The sequence below is a fragment of the Pseudophryne corroboree genome, chromosome 6 (assembly GCF_028390025.1).
Source record: "Pseudophryne corroboree isolate aPseCor3 chromosome 6, aPseCor3.hap2, whole genome shotgun sequence".
Lineage (NCBI taxonomy): Eukaryota > Metazoa > Chordata > Amphibia > Anura > Myobatrachidae > Pseudophryne > Pseudophryne corroboree.
The window spans coordinates 838,389,261-838,406,949 of NC_086449.1; the positions used below are offsets into that span (position 1 = coordinate 838,389,261).

Genomic DNA, 17,689 nt, shown 5'->3' on the forward strand with positions numbered 1-17,689 from the left:
AGAGGTTGGAGGAGCAGCAAAAGGCCATTCAAGCCTATACAATTGAGCACGATATAGGAGATGGAATGCACCTGTCTCAAGTGCAGTGGAGAATGATTTCAACGTTGTGCAAGGTTCTGATGCCCTTTGAACTTGCCACACGTGAAGTCAGTTCAGACACTGCCAGCCTGAGTCAGGTCATTCCCCTCATCAGGCTTTTGCAGAAGAAGCTGGAGGCATTGAAGAAGGAGCTAACACGGAGCGATTCCGCTAGGCATGTGGGACTTGTGGATGCAGCCCTTAATTCGCTTAACAAGGATTCACGGGTGGTCAATCTGTTGAAATCAGAGCACTACATTTTGGCCACCGTGCTCGATCCTAGATTTAAAGCCTACCTTGGATCTCTCTTTCCGGCAGACACAGGTCTGCTGGGGTTGAAAGACCTGCTGGTGACAAAATTGTCAAGTCAAGCGGAACGCGACCTGTCAACATCTCCTCCTTCACATTCTCCCGCAACTGGGGGTGCGAGGAAAAGGCTCAGAATTCCGAGCCCACCCGCTGGCGGTGATGCAGGGCAGTCTGGAGCGACTGCTGATGCTGACATCTGGTCCGGACTGAAGGACCTGACAACGATTACGGACATGTCGTCTACTGTCACTGCATATGATTCTCTCAACATTGATAGAATGGTGGAGGATTATATGAGTGACCGCATCCAAGTAGGCACGTCACACAGTCCGTACTTATACTGGCAGGAAAAAGAGGCAATTTGGAGGCCCTTGCACAAACTGGCTTTATTCTACCTAAGTTGCCCTCCCACAAGTGTGTACTCCGAAAGAGTGTTTAGTGCCGCCGCTCACCTTGTCAGCAATCGGCGTACGAGGTTACATCCAGAAAATGTGGAGAAGATGATGTTCATTAAAATGAATTATAATCAATTCCTCCGCGGAGACATTGACCAGCAGCAATTGCCTCCACAAAGTACACAGGGAGCTGAGATGGTGGATTCCAGTGGGGACGAATTGATAATCTGTGAGGAGGGGGATGTACACGGTGATATATCGGAGGGTGAAGATGAGGTGGACATCTTGCCTCTGTAGAGCCAGTTTGTGCAAGGAGAGATTAATTGCTTCTTTTTTGGGGGGGGTCCAAACCAACCCGTCATATCAGTCACAGTCGTGTGGCAGACCCTGTCACTGAAATGATGGGTTGGTTAAAGTGTGCATGTCCTGTTTTGTTTATACAACATAAGGGTGGGTGGGAGGGCCCAAGGATAATTCCATCTTGCACCTCTTTTTTCTTTTCTTTTTCTTTGCATCATGTGCTGATTGGGGAGGGTTTTTTGGAAGGGACATCCTGCGTGACACTGCAGTGCCACTCCTAGATGGGCCCGGTGTTTGTGTCGGCCACTAGGGTCGCTAATCTTACTCACACAGCTACCTCATTGCGCCTCTTTTTTTCTTTGCGTCATGTGCTGTTTGGGGAGGGTTTTTTGGAAGGGACATCCTGCGTGACACTGCAGTGCCACTCCTAGATGGGCCCGGTGTTTGTGTCGGCCACTAGGGTCGCTAATCTTACTCACACAGTCAGCTACCTCATTGCGCCTCTTTTTTTCTTTGCGTCATGTGCTGTTTGGGGAGGGTTTTTTGGAAGGGCCATCCTGCGTGACACTGCAGTGCCACTCCTAGATGGGCCCGGTGTTTGTGTCGGCCACTAGGGTCGCTTATCTTACTCACACAGCGACCTCGGTGCAAATTTTAGGACTAAAAATAATATTGTGAGGTGTGAGGTATTCAGAATAGACTGAAAATGAGTGTAAATTATGGTTTTTGAGGTTAATAATACTTTGGGATCAAAATGACCCCCAAATTCTATGATTTAAGCTGTTTTTTAGTGTTTTTGGAAAAAAACACCCGAATCCAAAACACACCCGAATCCGACAAAAATAATTCGGTGAGGTTTTGCCAAAACGCGTTCGAACCCAAAACACGGCCGCGGAACCGAACCCAAAACCAAAACACAAAACCCGAAAAATTTCAGGCGCTCATCTCTAGTTATCACATGATCAGGAAACACCACAATGGGATGAAACACACAACAGAACACAGAACACATTAGCGCTCTCCTGCCATACAGGAACAAGGACATATAGCGTCACCCCGTGTAATTGTTGGGGTGTACTCACCACTGATATTATGTCATTACACAAGTATAGAGAGGGTATAAAGGACATTTTCTGTCACCGGAATCCGCCGTCCCCAGTATTATAGTCACCTTATCACCGCAATTGTGTCGGCTACATTACTACCCGACACTGCCATTTATATCCTATAACACTACTACACACTGCCATATGTCTCATCTGCAGCCTCACCTCAGGAGCAGGATGTATCCGGGGGCCCCTCCTAAGGACAACCAGAAAGAAGCCATCACAGAGACCCCCACATAGGACAGGAACATTCCTGAGCAATCTCTTCCATCAGAGCAAGGGCCAGCCTCCGCCGAGTTGCCTCCGAGGTGCGAGGCCCAGTGTGCCACACAACTGCAGTTATAGTACACCTGTAATATATTAAACACACATGAGCGGCACCACACACTACAGCTGAGGACATATATAAGTATAGGACAAGACACAGCCTCCAAGGCCTCAGAGGTGGCGCAGAACGCTACTCACTACTGTGTTACCCGTCCCATTGGACAAGCGGCAGCCGGCAAAGCAGGCAGAGTAATAGGTGACACCATTTTCCCCACAGACAGGGTCCCAGTCATTCTCAGGGCACTGACACCAGCTATTGCACCCCGAGGCCGCGTTGTCCTCATAAGAATCCTTCACGTTCCTAGAGAGGAGTTATATTGTATTAGCAGATAATTCCTGTGATACATTACCATGATGTCCTGTCAGGGAGATGCTGCCTAATAATGATAGGATTATATACAGTATAACACCACATATACACACACATATACACACACATATACATACACAGCACTAGTCACTAGCTGGCGTTACCTCTCCTCTCCCAGGCGTATCAGGCAGGTTATATTGTATTAGCAGATAATTCCTGTGATACATTACCATGCTGTCCTGTCAGGGAGATGCTGCCTAATAATGATAGGATTATATACATTATAACACCACATATACACAGCACTAGTCACCAGCTGGCGTTATTCTCCTCTCCCAGGCGTATCAGGCAGGTTATATTGTATTATCAGATAATTCCTGTGATACATTACCATGGTGTCCTGTCAGGGAGATGCTGCCTAATAATGATAGGATTATATACAGTATAACACCACATATACACACACATATACACACACATATACATACACAGCACTAGTCACTAGCTGGCGTTACCTCTCCACTCCCAGGCGTATCAGGCAGGTTATATTGTGCTGGGCTATAGGCAGGGGACAGATACATGCGGGTATATTTATCAAAATATTTTTTACTATAATAATATGACAAATAGTGTTTTCACTCCCTTTTCACATTACTTAGTATCATCAGAATGTACTAAAGGGAAATTGGAGGAGAATTAGCAAAATTCTTCTCCAAGCCCTTAAATTGGCATTCCAGATCACATTTTCCATACTTGTAATGGGAAATGCCATCTGCCTAAATTTATATAAAAAAAATTGTAAAAAAAACAACAACTGAGAGAGACTTGTGATAATAAAGCTATCTCTAGATATCATTATCCAGGTTTCCCAACTACTGCACAGCCTCTCTCTGTGAGCGGACTGAGCTCAGATCTTGGCCCCTGTGATCAGCCATGTGTGTCTGATAGTAAAGTGATGCTGCAAAGTGGTATCTCACTTTACAGCACCGGGGGTCACAACTGGGCACAGTATCACTGATCATAGGTCCTGGCCAAAGTGAAACGCAAAATTTGTATGGGGTGTTTCCAGATATGTGATATTAGAAATATCTTCTATGTACTATTCCAGCGGTTCTCAAACTCGGTCCTCGGGAACCCACACAGTGCATGTTTTGCAGGTAACCCAGCAGGCGCACAGGTGTATTAATTACTCATTAAAACATTTTAAAAGGTCCACAGGTGGATCTAATTATTTCACTTGTGATTCTGTGAGGAGACCTGCAAAACATGCACTGTGTGGGGTCCTGAGGACGAGTTTGAGAACCTGTGTACTATTCTAATCATTTTTATAGTCAAATCTCTGGAGTAAAAAGTATATGGCAAGTGAGGCAGTGCCCAACCCCCCAGGCTATCTTTTCCACTCATCTCTGATCAATACTCACCAAATTTACAGCCATCTATATACTGCTGAACCTGTGTGTAATGCCCACATGTATATACCGCTGCACCTGTGTATAATGCCCACATGTATATACTGCTGCGCCTGTGTATAATGCCCACATGTATATACCGCTGCACCTGTGTATAATGTCCACGTGTATATACCGCTGCACCTGTGCATAATGCACACATGTATATACTGCTGCACCTGTGTATAACGCCCACATGTATATACTGCTGCACCTGTGTATAATGCCCACATGTATATACCGCTGAACCTGTGTATAATGTCCACGTGTATATACTGCTGCACCTGTGTTTAACGCCCACATGTATATACTGCTGCACCTGTGTATAACGCCCACATGTATATACTGCTGCACCTGTGTATAACGCCCACATGTATATACCGCTGCACCTGTGTATAATGCCCACATGTATATACCGCTGCACCTGTGTATAACGCCCACATGTATATACTGCTGCACCTGTGCATAATGCCCACATGTATATACTGCTGCTGCTGTGCATAATGCCCGCTTGTATATACTACTGCACCTGTGTATAATGCCCACATGTATATACTGCTGCACCTGTGCATAATGCCCACATGTATATACTGCTGCACCTGTGTATAATGCCCACATGTATATACTGCTGCACCTGTGTATAATGCCCACATGTATATACTGCTGCACCTGTGTATAACGCCCACATGTATATATTGCTGCACCTGTGTATAATGCCCACATGTATATACTACTGCACCTGTGTATAATGCCCACATGTATATACTGCTGCACCTGTGCATAATGCCCACATGTATATACTGCTGCACCTGTGCATAATGCCCACATGTATATACTGCTGCACCTGTGCATAATGCCCACATGTATATACTGCTGCACCTGTGTATAATGCCCGCATGTATATACTGCTGCACCTGTGTATGATGCCCTCGTGCATATACTGCTGCACCTGTGCATGATGCCCTCGTGCATATACTGCTGCACCTGTGCATGATGCCCTCGTGCATATACTGCTGCACCTGTGCATGATGCCCTCGTGCATATACTGCTGCACCTGTGCATGATGCCCTCGTGCATATACTGCTGCACCTGTGTATGATGCCCTCGTGCATATACTGCTGCACCTGTGCATGATGCCCTCGTGCATATACTGCTGCACCTGTGTATGATGCCCTCGTGTATATACTGCTGCACCTGTGTATGATGCCCTCGTGCATATACTGCTGCACCTGTGCATGATGCCCTCGTGCATATACTGCTGCACCTGTGCATGATGCCCTCGTGCATATACTGCTGCACCTGTGCATGATGTCCGCATGTGTGTATATGTATATGTGTATGTGTATATATATATATATATATATTACAATGCTGTAACAATAAAATTGTGATGGGTGCCTTGCCTTCCTCTGTACCGGATCCTGGTGGGGATGCGGCATACATATGGTAGGCATAAGGCGGCACTCACGGTGACATGTAAATAACATGCCCTCCAACATGACCCGCCCCACTAGGTATAAAATGCTCTGTTTCTGGACTTCCCTCTTAAGTTATTATTGCCATCACCTGTGAAGAAACAGCTTTCTTATCATGTAACTAGTTCAACACAGGTGATGGAAATCATAACTTAAGAGGGAAGTCCAGGAACTGAGCATTTTGTACCTAGTGGGGCGGGTCACGTTGGAGGGTCTGAAAGGCCGGTTCTGTGTACAACCTTTACTGCGGTTCTTTCATCAGGAAGTAGAAAGCCAGTGTGAGATACAACACTTATAGCTCCCCAGAGTGACCACCCACCAGAGGGCCTCTAATTCGGGCTCTGGCCCTGCTACAACTGCGTGTTACTCCCAGTACATGGCTAATTCAAAAATTACATTATTAACAATTGCATAAAGTGCACAACATGTTACAATGTAGAACACATAACGAATGACATATATTTACATCTTTAAAACGTGAAAGCACAAACATCCGAATATAAAGAGATCCAAATGTATTATTAATATGAGATAAAACAAATGGACTTTGCTGAAAGCCTCAAAAGAATCCTACAGGATTCACTACCAGCAGAATAACCATCGTTTTCATATCTCATAGTATTTCTTATAGTTGCGTAAACAGGAAAAATTTATCCTTTTTGTTTTAATCAATTTTACAGAAAACATTGCAATCCCAACTGCTCGACCAAACGGAGACCATGGGTAAGGTTACTGCCTCATCCCTTTAATTCTGAGGTTGACTAAAACCAGGTAAAAATTGAGTCCTGAAGTCAGCCAGCCACAGAACCTGTGTAATTACTATATGTCCAGAATTAAAGGGATGAGGTGGTAAACTTAACAATGGGCCTTATTCAAACCTGGACGCAGCCGTGTGTTTATACAGGGGATAGGTGAGGGGGTACTAATAATGTTGGTAGCAGAGTGGTACAGTATAGGGGGTAGGCGATGAGTAGTAATTAGAGATGAGCGGGTTCGGTTCCTCGGAATCCGAACCCGCCCGAACTTCATGTTTTTTTTCACAGGTCCGAGCGACTCGGATCTTCCCGCCTTGCTCGGTTAACCCGAGCGCGCCCGAACGTCATCATGACGCTGTCGGATTCTCGCGAGGCTCGGATTCTATCGCGAGACTCGGATTCTATATAAGGAGCCGCGCGTCGCCGCCATTTTCACACGTGCATTGAGATTCATAGGGAGAGGACGTGGCTGGCGTCCTCTCCATTTAGATTAGAAGAGAGAGAGTGAGATTGATTTGAGACAGAGACACTTGATTTACTGGAGCTTAGGAGTACTGTAGAGAGTGCAGAGTTTAGTAGTGACTGACCACAGTGACCACCAGACAGTGCAGTTTTATTTAATATAATCCGTTCTCTGCCTGAAAAAAACGATACACAGTGACTCAGTCACATACCATATCTGTGTGCACTGCTCAGCCCAGTGTGCTGCATCATCTATGTATATATCTGACTGTGCTCACACAGCTTATAATTGTGGGGGAGACTGGGGAGCAGTGCCAGTTATAGGTTATAGCAGGAGCCAGGAGTACATATTATTAAAATTAAACAGTGCACACTTTTGCTGCAGGAGTGCCACTGCCAGTGTGACTGACCAGTGACCTGACCACACTGACCACCAGTATAGTTAGTAGTATACTATATTGTGATTGCCTGAAAAAGTTAAACACTCGTCGTGTGACTTGTGTGGTGTTTTTTTTTTTATTCTATAAAAAACTCATTCTGCTGACAGACAGTGTCCAACAGGTCCGTCATTATATAATATATACCTGTCCGGCTGCAGTAGTGATATATATATATTTTTTATATCATTATTTATCATCCAGTCGCAGCAGACACAGTACGGTAGTTCACGGCTGTAGCTAGCTCTGTGTCGGCACTCGGCAGTCCATCCATAATTGTATACCACCTACCCGTGGTTTTTTTTTCTTTCTTCTTTATACATACATACTACATCTCATTATCAACCAGTCTATATTAGCAGCAGACACAGTACAGTAGTCCACGGCTGTAGCTACCTCTGTGTCGGCACTCGGCAGTCCGTCCATAATTGTATACCACCTACCCGTGTTTTTTTTTTCTTTCTTCTTTATACATGCATACTACATCTCTTTATCAACCAGTCTATATTAGCAGCAGACACAGTACAGTAGTCCACGGCTGTAGCTACCTCTGTGTCGGCACTCGGCAGTCCATCCATAATTGTATACCACCTACCCGTGGTTTTTTTTTCTTTCTTCTTTATACATACATACTACATCTCATTATCAACCAGTCTATATTAGCAGCAGACACAGTATAGTACGGTAGTCCACGGCTGTAGCTACCTCTGTGTCGGCACTCGGCAGTCCATCCATAATTGTATACCACCTACCCGTGGTTTTTTTTTCTTTCTTCTTTATACATACATACTACATCTCTTTATCAACCAGTCTATATTAGCAGCAGACACAGTACAGTAGTCCACGGCTGTAGCTACCTCTGTGTCGGCACTCGGCAGTCCGTCCATAATTGTATACCACCTACCCGTGGTTTTTTCTTCTTTCTTCTTTATACATACATACTACATCTCTTTATCAACCAGTCTATATTAGCAGCAGACACAGTACAGTAGTCCACGGCTGTAGCTAGCTCTGTGTCGGCACTCGGCAGTCCATCCATAATTGTATACCACCTACCCGTGGTTTTTTTTTCTTTCTTCTTTATACATACATACTACATCTCTTTATCAACCAGTCTATATTAGCAGCAGACACAGTACAGTAGTCCACGGCTGTAGCTACCTCTGTGTCGGCACTCGGCAGTCCATCCATAATTGTATACCACCTACCCGTGGTTTTTTTTTCTTTCTTCTTTATACATACATACTACATCTCTTTATCAACCAGTCTATATTAGCAGCAGACACAGTACAGTAGTCCACGGCTGTAGCTACCTCTGTGTCGGCACTCGGCAGTCCGTCCATAATTGTATACCACCTACCCGTGGTTTTTTTTTCTTTCTTCTTTATACATACATACTACATCTCTTTATTAACCAGTCTATATTAGCAGCAGACACAGTACAGTAGTCCACGGCTGTAGCTACCTCTGTGTCGGCACTCGGCAGTCCATCCATAATTGTATACTAGTATCCATCCATCTCCATTGTTTACCTGAGGTGCCTTTTAGTTGTGCCTATTAAAATATGGAGAACAAAAATGTTAAGGTTCCAAAATTAGGGAAAGATCAAGATCCACTTCCACCTCGTGCTGAAGCTGCTGCCACTAGTCATGGCCGAGACGATGAAATGCCAGCAACGTCGTCTGCCAAGGCCGATGCCCAATGTCATAGTACAGAGCATGTCAAATCCAAAACACCAAATATCAGTAAAAAAAGGACTCCAAAACCTAAAATAAAATTGTCGGAGGAGAAGCGTAAACTTGCCAATATGCCATTTACCACACGGAGTGGCAAGGAACGGCTGAGGCCCTGGCCTATGTTCATGGCTAGTGGTTCAGCTTCACATGAGGATGGAAGCACTCAGCCTCTCGCTAGAAAAATGAAAAGACTCAAGCTGGCAAAAGCAGTAGCACCGCAAAGAACTGTGCGTTCTTCGAAATCCCAAATCCACAAGGAGAGTCCGACTCCAATTGTGTCGGTTGCGATGCCTGACCTTCCCAACACTGGACGTGAAGAGCATGCGCCTTCCACCATTTGCACGCCCCCTGCAAGTGATGGAAGGAGCACCCGCAGTCCAGTTCCTGATAGTCAGATTGAAGATGTCAGTGTTGAAGTACACCAGGATGAGGAGGATATGGGTGTTGCTGGCGCTGGGGAGGAAATTGACCAGGAGGATTCTGATGGTGAGGTGGTTTGTTTAAGTCAGGCACCCGGGGAGACACCTGTTGTCCGTGGGAGGAATATGGCCGTTGACATGCCTGGTGAAAATACCAAAAAAATCAGCTCTTCGGTGTGGAAGTATTTCACCAGAAATGCGGACAACAGGTGTCAAGCCGTGTGTTCCCTTTGTCAAGCTGTAATAAGTAGGGGTAAGGACGTTAACCACCTCGGAACATCCTCCCTTATACGTCACCTGCAGCGCATTCATAATAAGTCAGTGACAAGTTCAAAAACTTGGGCCGACAGCGGAAGCAGTCCACTGACCAGTAAATCCCTTCCTCTTGTAACCAAGCTCACGCAAACCACCCCACCAACTCCCTCAGTGTCAATTTCCTCCTTCCCCAGGAATGCCAATAGTCCTGCAGGCCATGTCACTGGCAATTCTGATGATTCCTCTCCTGCCTGGGATTCCTCCGATGCATCCTTGCGTGTAACGCCTACTGCTGCTGGCGCTGCTGTTGTTGCTGCTGGGAGTCGATGGTCATCCCAGAGGGGAAGTCGTAAGACCACTTGTACTACTTCCACCAAGCAATTGACTGTCCAACAGTCCTTTGCGAGGAAGATGAAATATCACAGCAGTCATCCTACTGCAAAGCGGATGTCACGATCCGGGTATCTGGACGCCATTTCTTACCCATCAGATGCCTCCTAAGGCTGGCTCAGCGCTCCAGGACCGGATCCCATCTGTTATCCTAATGTTCACATTCCTGCATCTTCTCCTGTCTCTCTGAGACGCTGTCACAGTAACGCCTTATTACATCTGGCATGGCGTCTCCCGCGGCCTCCGCCGCCGTCCCTGAGCTTCTGCATGCAGAGTGTCAGAGTGGCGATTACGTCAGCCGCGGCCTCCGCTGTGTCCGCGTGGTTGGATGTGCACTTGTCAGCCTGGCGTCTCCTGTCTCCAGTGGCCGGCGCCGCCATTACTGTTTTCATTACCACATGGATTACAAACCAAACTTCCCTCCAAGTGTCTGCATGGGCGCAGCCATCTTGGATTCTGTCAGCTGATCATTTCCTCCAATCTGTTGTCAGTATTGTTAATCTGCATAATTGCCTAGCCAATCCCTTCCTTGCTGCAGGTATAAATACACTGTGCCTGAGCAAGGAAGGCGTCAGTGCTTTGGTTGTCAAACCTAGTTCCTGTTTGTCTCTCTCCTGTGATTGTCTTCCAGGTTCCAGCTCCTGTCTCAAGACTTCCACCATAGAGACCCGCACCAGCATTCCACCTGCGGTGTAGCCTGACTCTCTAATCCATTGTGGATTCATCTGTTTCCAGCTACAACATTACCTGCTTCCAGCTCAGCTTCCAGCAGAGTACAGCTTCCCTTAAAGGGCCGGTGTCCTTTCTACACTTTACCACTCTCCACCGGTATTATTATTTCTCCGCTCTCAAGTTCTACATTTCAGTTCATATTTCATCGCTCCCAAGTTCATTTATTATTTAACTGGTTCCAGCCAGTATCCACTCCGTGCTAACAACAGTCTGGTTCCAGCCAGTATCCACAGCAGCTGTTTTATCTTCAGCAACCCAGCTTTTCCTGGAACACCAGCTGGCACAATCCTGGGTTATCTCCATTGCTACAGTCGGGCCTGGTAAGGACTTTCCATCTAGAAGATCATAAGAACTATCTCACACTACCAGTGCCCTGTGGCTCCTGCCATCCTGTAGTACCCAGGAACTGTATTTATTCTTTGCTGACTTTTACGTTTTCTTTTACTGCTGCTGTGTTGCGGAGTTGTCATAATAAACATCATTGACTTTTATCCAAGTTGTCGTGGTCACGCCTTCGGGCAGTTATTATTCATGTTACTTACATGTCCAGGGGTCTGATACAACCTCCCAGGTTCCGGTACATCTCAGCCCCTACAACTGAGGCTGCCTCCCGTCAGCTCAGGCCCTCAGTTGTGACAGTAAGCACTGACCTAATGAATCCAGCCGGAGACCAGGATCAAGCGGCCAGGCCAATGCAAGAACTGGCAGCCCGACTAGAACATCAGGAGGCTGCACAGGGCCACATCATCCGCTGTCTCCAGGATCTCTCTACTCGGCTGGATGGGATTCAGACAACTCTCCCTGGATCAGGCGCGTCTGGTGCGTCAACCACAGTGACTCCAGCTATAACCCCACCCACCTTACCCATTTCTGCTCCACGTCTTCATCTTCCAACGCCAGCAAAATTTGACGGATCTCCAAGATTCTGCAGGGGATTTCTCAACCAGTGTGAGATTCAGTTTGAGCTACAACCTGGCAATTTTCCCAGTGACCGTACAAAAATTGCCTACATTATTTCTCTTCTCAGTGGCTCAGCCCTTGATTGGGCATCACCGTTATGGGAGAGGTCCGACACCCTGCTATCTTCCTACACTGCCTTCGTGTCAACATTCAGGCGCATCTTCGACGAGCCAGGCCGGGTAACCTCAGCTTCATCCGAGATTCTCCATTTACGCCAGGGGTCACGTACTGTAGGACAATATCTGATACAGTTTCAGATCCTGGCATCCGAACTGGCATGGAACGACGAGGCCCTGTATGCTGCATTCTGGCATGGCTTATCTGAGCGTATTAAAGATGAGTTAGCTACCAGAGACTTACCTTCTAAGTTAGATGAGCTAATCTCACTCTGCACGAAAGTTGATTTACGTTTCAGAGAGAGAGCAACTGAGCGTGGAAGATCATCTGCTCCAAAATCTTCTGCTCCTCCTCCTCGTCAACTGTCACCATCTAAAGATGAGCCCATGCAACTTGGCCGTTCCCGTTTAACTCCTGCTGAGCGCCGAAGACGTCTCTCCGAGTTTCTCTGTCTCTATTGTGCAGCTCCGTCTCACACCATTAATGCCTGTCCCAAACGTCCGGGAAACTCCAAATCCTAGCTCGCCAAGGAGAGGGCCGGCTAGGAGTAATGATCTCCTCTCCATCTTCTCAAGATTGTAATCTCCCAGTCTCGCTTCAAGTTGCTCAACGTTATCGGAACGTCATTGCCCTCCTTGATTCCGGAGCAGCTGGGAACTTTATTACCGAAGCCTATGTTAAACGGTGGTCCCTACCCACCGAGAGACTTCCTTCGTCCATTTCTTTAACTGCCGTGGATGGCAGCAAAATTTTTGATGCAGTCATTTCTTTAAGGACTCTACCAGTTCGTCTGAGAGTGGGAGTTCTTCATTCCGAACTTATTTCTTTTTTAGTGATTCCAAGAGCCACACATCCTGTGGTCCTGGGCCTTCCATGGCTCCGTCTTCACAATCCTACAATTGATTGGACGACTACGCAAATCCTGGCATGGGGTTCCTCCTGTGCTGAGACATGTTTGTTTAAAGTATTGCCTGTCTGTTCTTCCTCCCCCAGGTCGTCTGATGTTCCACCTCCTCCATATCAAGATTTCACGGATGTGTTCAGTAAAGCTTCTGCTGATATCCTTCCTCCTCATAGAGAATGGGACTGTCCGATTGATCTCGTTCCAGGGAAGGTTCCACCTCGAGGCCGAACTTATCCGTTGTCTCTGCCTGAGACGCATTCTATGGAGGAATATATTAAAGAGAACCTAGCAAAGGGGTTCATTCGACCTTCTTCTTCTCCAGCCGGCGCAGGCTTCTTTTTTGTAAAAAAGAAAGATGGTGGTCTGCGGCCGTGCATCGACTACAGAGGTTTGAACGACATTACCATCAAGAACCGTTATCCTTTACCCCTGATTACTGAGCTCTTTGACAGAGTTAGCGGAGCTACCATCTTTACAAAGCTGGACTTGCGAGGTGCATACAATCTCATCCGGATCCGTGAGGGTGACGAGTGGAAGACCGCCTTTAACACCCGTGACGGACATTATGAGTACCTCGTCATGCCCTTCGGATTGAGCAATGCTCCAGCTGTCTTCCAGCATTTTGTCAATGAGATCTTCAGAGACATTCTATATCGTCATGTCGTGGTCTATCTAGACGATATCCTCATTTTTGCCAACGATTTAGAGGAACATCGTTTTTGGGTTAAAGAGGTTCTGTCCCGTCTCCGTGTCAATCATCTCTATTGCAAATTAGAAAAATGCGTCTTTGAAGTCAAGTCCATTCCGTTTCTAGGGTACATTGTGTCCGGTTCCGGACTAGAGATGGATCCTGAGAAACTACAAGCAATCCAAAATTGGCCGGTACCCTTAACCCTCAAAGGGGTCCAGAGGTTCTTAGGGTTCGCCAACTATTACCGAAAGTTTATACGAGACTTTTCCACCATTGTGGCGCCTATTACTGCTTTCACTAAGAAGGGTGCTAACCCGTCCAAGTGGTCTGAAGAAGCCATGCAAGCATTTCATCTTTTAAAACAAAGGTTCATCTCTGCGCCTGTTCTGAAACAGCCTGACATCGACTCTCCTTTCATCTTAGAGGTGGATGCCTCCTCCGTTGGAGTAGGAGCGGTGTTATCTCAGAGGGCTAAAGATGGCCATTTACACCCTTGCAGTTTCTTCTCCCGGAAGTTCTCCCCAGCTGAGCGCAACTATGCCATTGGCGACCAGGAGTTGCTAGCCATCAAGCTCGCTCTAGAAGAGTGGAGGTATCTGTTGGAGGGAGCTTCTCATTCAATCACCATACTTACAGACCACAAGAACCTTTTATACCTGAAGGGCGCACAATGTCTCAACCCTCGTCAGGCCAGATGGGCACTTTTCTTTTCCAGGTTCGACTTTAAACTCCAGTTCTGTCCGGGCTCTCAGAATCGCAAGGCCGATGCCCTTTCCCGCTCATGGGAGCAAGAAAATGAGTCAGAGTCTTCAGACAAGCATCCTATTATAAATCCGTTGGCATTCTCCACGGTAGGGATGGACTCTACGCCCCCATCAGGGAAAAGTTTTGTGAAGCCGATGCTAAGGAAGAAGCTCATGCATTGGGCTCATGCTTCCCGTTTTGCCGGACATACAGGTATCCAAAAAACCCTGGAGTTTATCTCTAGGTCCTATTGGTGGCCAACTCTGAAAAAGGACGTCTTGGAGTTTATTACATCTTGCCCAAAGTGTGCCCAACATAAAGTATCCCGCCAGTCGCCTGCGGGGCAACTGGTTCCACTATCCGTTCCCCGTCGACCATGGACCCACTTGTCGATGGATTTCATTACAGACTTACCCATGTGCAACAAGTTCAATACCATCTGGGTGGTAGTTGACCGGTTCACCAAGATGGCACACTTCATTCCTCTCACCGGTCTTCCTTCAGCTTCCAAGTTGGCTCAAGTATTCATACAAGAGATCTTCCGACTCCACGGTCTTCCTGAAGAAATTATCTCAGATCGAGGAGTTCAATTCACAGCCAAATTCTGGCGAAGTTTATGTCAAGTCCTCCAAGTCAAGCTAAAGTTTTCCACGGCTTACCATCCTCAGACCAATGGTCAAACCGAGAGGGTGAATCAGGACTTGGAGGCCTTCCTCCGCATCTATGTGTCCTCCTCTCAAGATGACTGGGTTCAATTACTTCCCTGGGCCGAGTTCTGTCATAACAACCAGTATCATTCTTCATCTGCTTCAACACCATTCTTCACTAACTTTGGATTCCACCCTAAAGTTCCTGAGTTCCAACCGCTTCCAGCAACTTCTGTTCCCGCAGTGGATATCACCTTGCATCAGTTTGCCAATATCTGGAAGAGCGTACGATCAGCTCTGCTCAAGGCATCGTTCAAGTACAAGAAGTTTGCGGATAAGAAGCGTCGAGCAGTTCCTGCTCTCAAGGTGGGTGATCGGGTATGGTTATCCACGAAGAATTTGAGGTTAAGAGTTCCCAGTATGAAGTTTGCACCTCGCTATATCGGTCCTTTCAAGATTGAACAAGTCATCAATCCTGTTGCTTACAGACTCCAGTTGCCTCCCTTCTTAAAAATACCCAGGACATTCCATGTTTCCCTGTTGAAACCGCTGATCTTGAATCGGTTTCATTCCTCACTTCCTCCAACTCCGAAAGTCCAAACTCAACGAGGCGTTGAGTATGAAGTGGCCAAGATCCTGGACTCACGTCACCGTTACGGTCAACTACAGTATCTTATTGACTGGAAGGGTTACGGCCCTGAGGAACGTTCATGGACCAATGCTTCTGATGTCCATGCTCCTGCCTTGGTCCGGAGATTCCATTCCAAGTTTCCTCAAAAGCCAAAGAAGTGTCCTGGGGCCACTCCTAAAGGGGGGGGTGCTGTCACGATCCGGGTATCTGGACGCCATTTCTTACCCATCAGATGCCTCCTAAGGCTGGCTCAGCGCTCCAGGACCGGATCCCATCTGTTATCCTAATGTTCACATTCCTGCATCTTCTCCTGTCTCTCTGAGACGCTGTCACAGTAACGCCTTATTACATCTGGCATGGCGTCTCCCGCGGCCTCCGCCGCCGTCCCTGAGCTTCTGCATGCAGAGTGTCAGAGTGGCGATTACGTCAGCCGCGGCCTCCGCTGTGTCCGCGTGGTTGGATGTGCACTTGTCAGCCTGGCGTCTCCTGTCTCCAGTGGCCGGCGCCGCCATTACTGTTTTCATTACCACATGGATCACAAACCAAACTTCCCTCCAAGTGTCTGCATGGGCGCAGCCATCTTGGATTCTGTCAGCTGATCATTTCCTCCAATCTGTTGTCAGTATTGTTAATCTGCATAATTGCCTAGCCAATCCCTTCCTTGCTGCAGGTATAAATACACTGTGCCTGAGCAAGGAAGGCGTCAGTGCTTTGGTTGTCAAACCTAGTTCCTGTTTGTCTCTCTCCTGTGATTGTCTTCCAGGTTCCAGCTCCTGTCTCAAGACTTCCACCATAGAGACCCGCACCAGCATTCCACCTGCGGTGTAGCCTGACTCTCTAATCCATTGTGGATTCATCTGTTTCCAGCTACAACATTACCTGCTTCCAGCTCAGCTTCCAGCAGAGTACAGCTTCCCTTAAAGGGCCGGTGTCCTTTCTACACTTTACCACTCTCCACCGGTATTATTATTTCTCCGCTCTCAAGTTCTACATTTCAGTTCATATTTCATCGCTCCCAAGTTCATTTATTATTTAACTGGTTCCAGCCAGTATCCACTCCGTGCTAACAACAGTCTGGTTCCAGCCAGTATCCACAGCAGCTGTTTTATCTTCAGCAACCCAGCTTTTCCTGGAACACCAGCTGGCACAATCCTGGGTTATCTCCATTGCTACAGTCGGGCCTGGTAAGGACTTTCCATCTAGAAGATCATAAGAACTATCTCACACTACCAGTGCCCTGTGGCTCCTGCCATCCTGTAGTACCCAGGAACTGTATTTATTCTTTGCTGACTTTTACGTTTTCTTTTACTGCTGCTGTGTTGCGGAGTTGTCATAATAAACATCATTGACTTTTATCCAAGTTGTCGTGGTCACGCCTTCGGGCAGTTATTATTCATGTTACTTACATGTCCAGGGGTCTGATACAACCTCCCAGGTTCCGGTACATCTCAGCCCCTACAACTGAGGCTGCCTCCCGTCAGCTCAGGCCCTCAGTTGTGACAGTGGATAACTGAGGCCTTGACATCCTGGGTGGTGAGAAACGTGGTTCCGGTATCCATCATTACTGCAGAGCCAACTAGAGACTTGTTGGAGGTACTGTGTCCCCGGTACCAAATACCATCTAGGTTCCATTTCTCTAGGCAGGCGATACCGAAAATGTACACAGACCTCAGAAAAAGAGTCACCAGTGTCCTAAAAAATGCAGCTGTACCCAATGTCCACTTAACCACGGACATGTGGACAAGTGGAGCAGGGCAGGGTCAGGACTATATGACTGTGACAGCCCACTGGGTAGATGTATGGACTCCCGCCGCAAGAACAGCAGCGGCGGCACCAGTAGCAGCATCTCGCAAACGCCAACTCTTTCCTAGGCAGGCTACGCTTTGTATCACCGGTTTCCAGAATACGCACACAGCTGAAAACCTCTTACGGCAACTGAGGAAGATCATCGCGGAATGGCTTACCCCAATTGGACTCTCCTGTGGATTTGTGGCATCGGACAACGCCAGCAATATTGTGTGTGCATTAAATCTGGGCAAATTCCAGCACGTCCCATGTTTT

The 17,689-nt window shown here is 47.1% G+C and overlaps 1 protein-coding gene across 1 annotated transcript in view; it reads right to left on the minus strand.

Annotated features, from left to right (window-relative positions):
- The window catches only part of LOC134933881 (solute carrier organic anion transporter family member 1C1-like), a 153,749-nt gene that overhangs the window by 32,144 nt on the left and 103,916 nt on the right, over positions 1 to 17,689 (minus strand). The window contains 2 exon segments of the mRNA XM_063929420.1: positions 2,354 to 2,538; positions 2,654 to 2,816. Coding sequence (XP_063785490.1) covers positions 2,354 to 2,538; positions 2,654 to 2,816 — 348 coding nt within the window.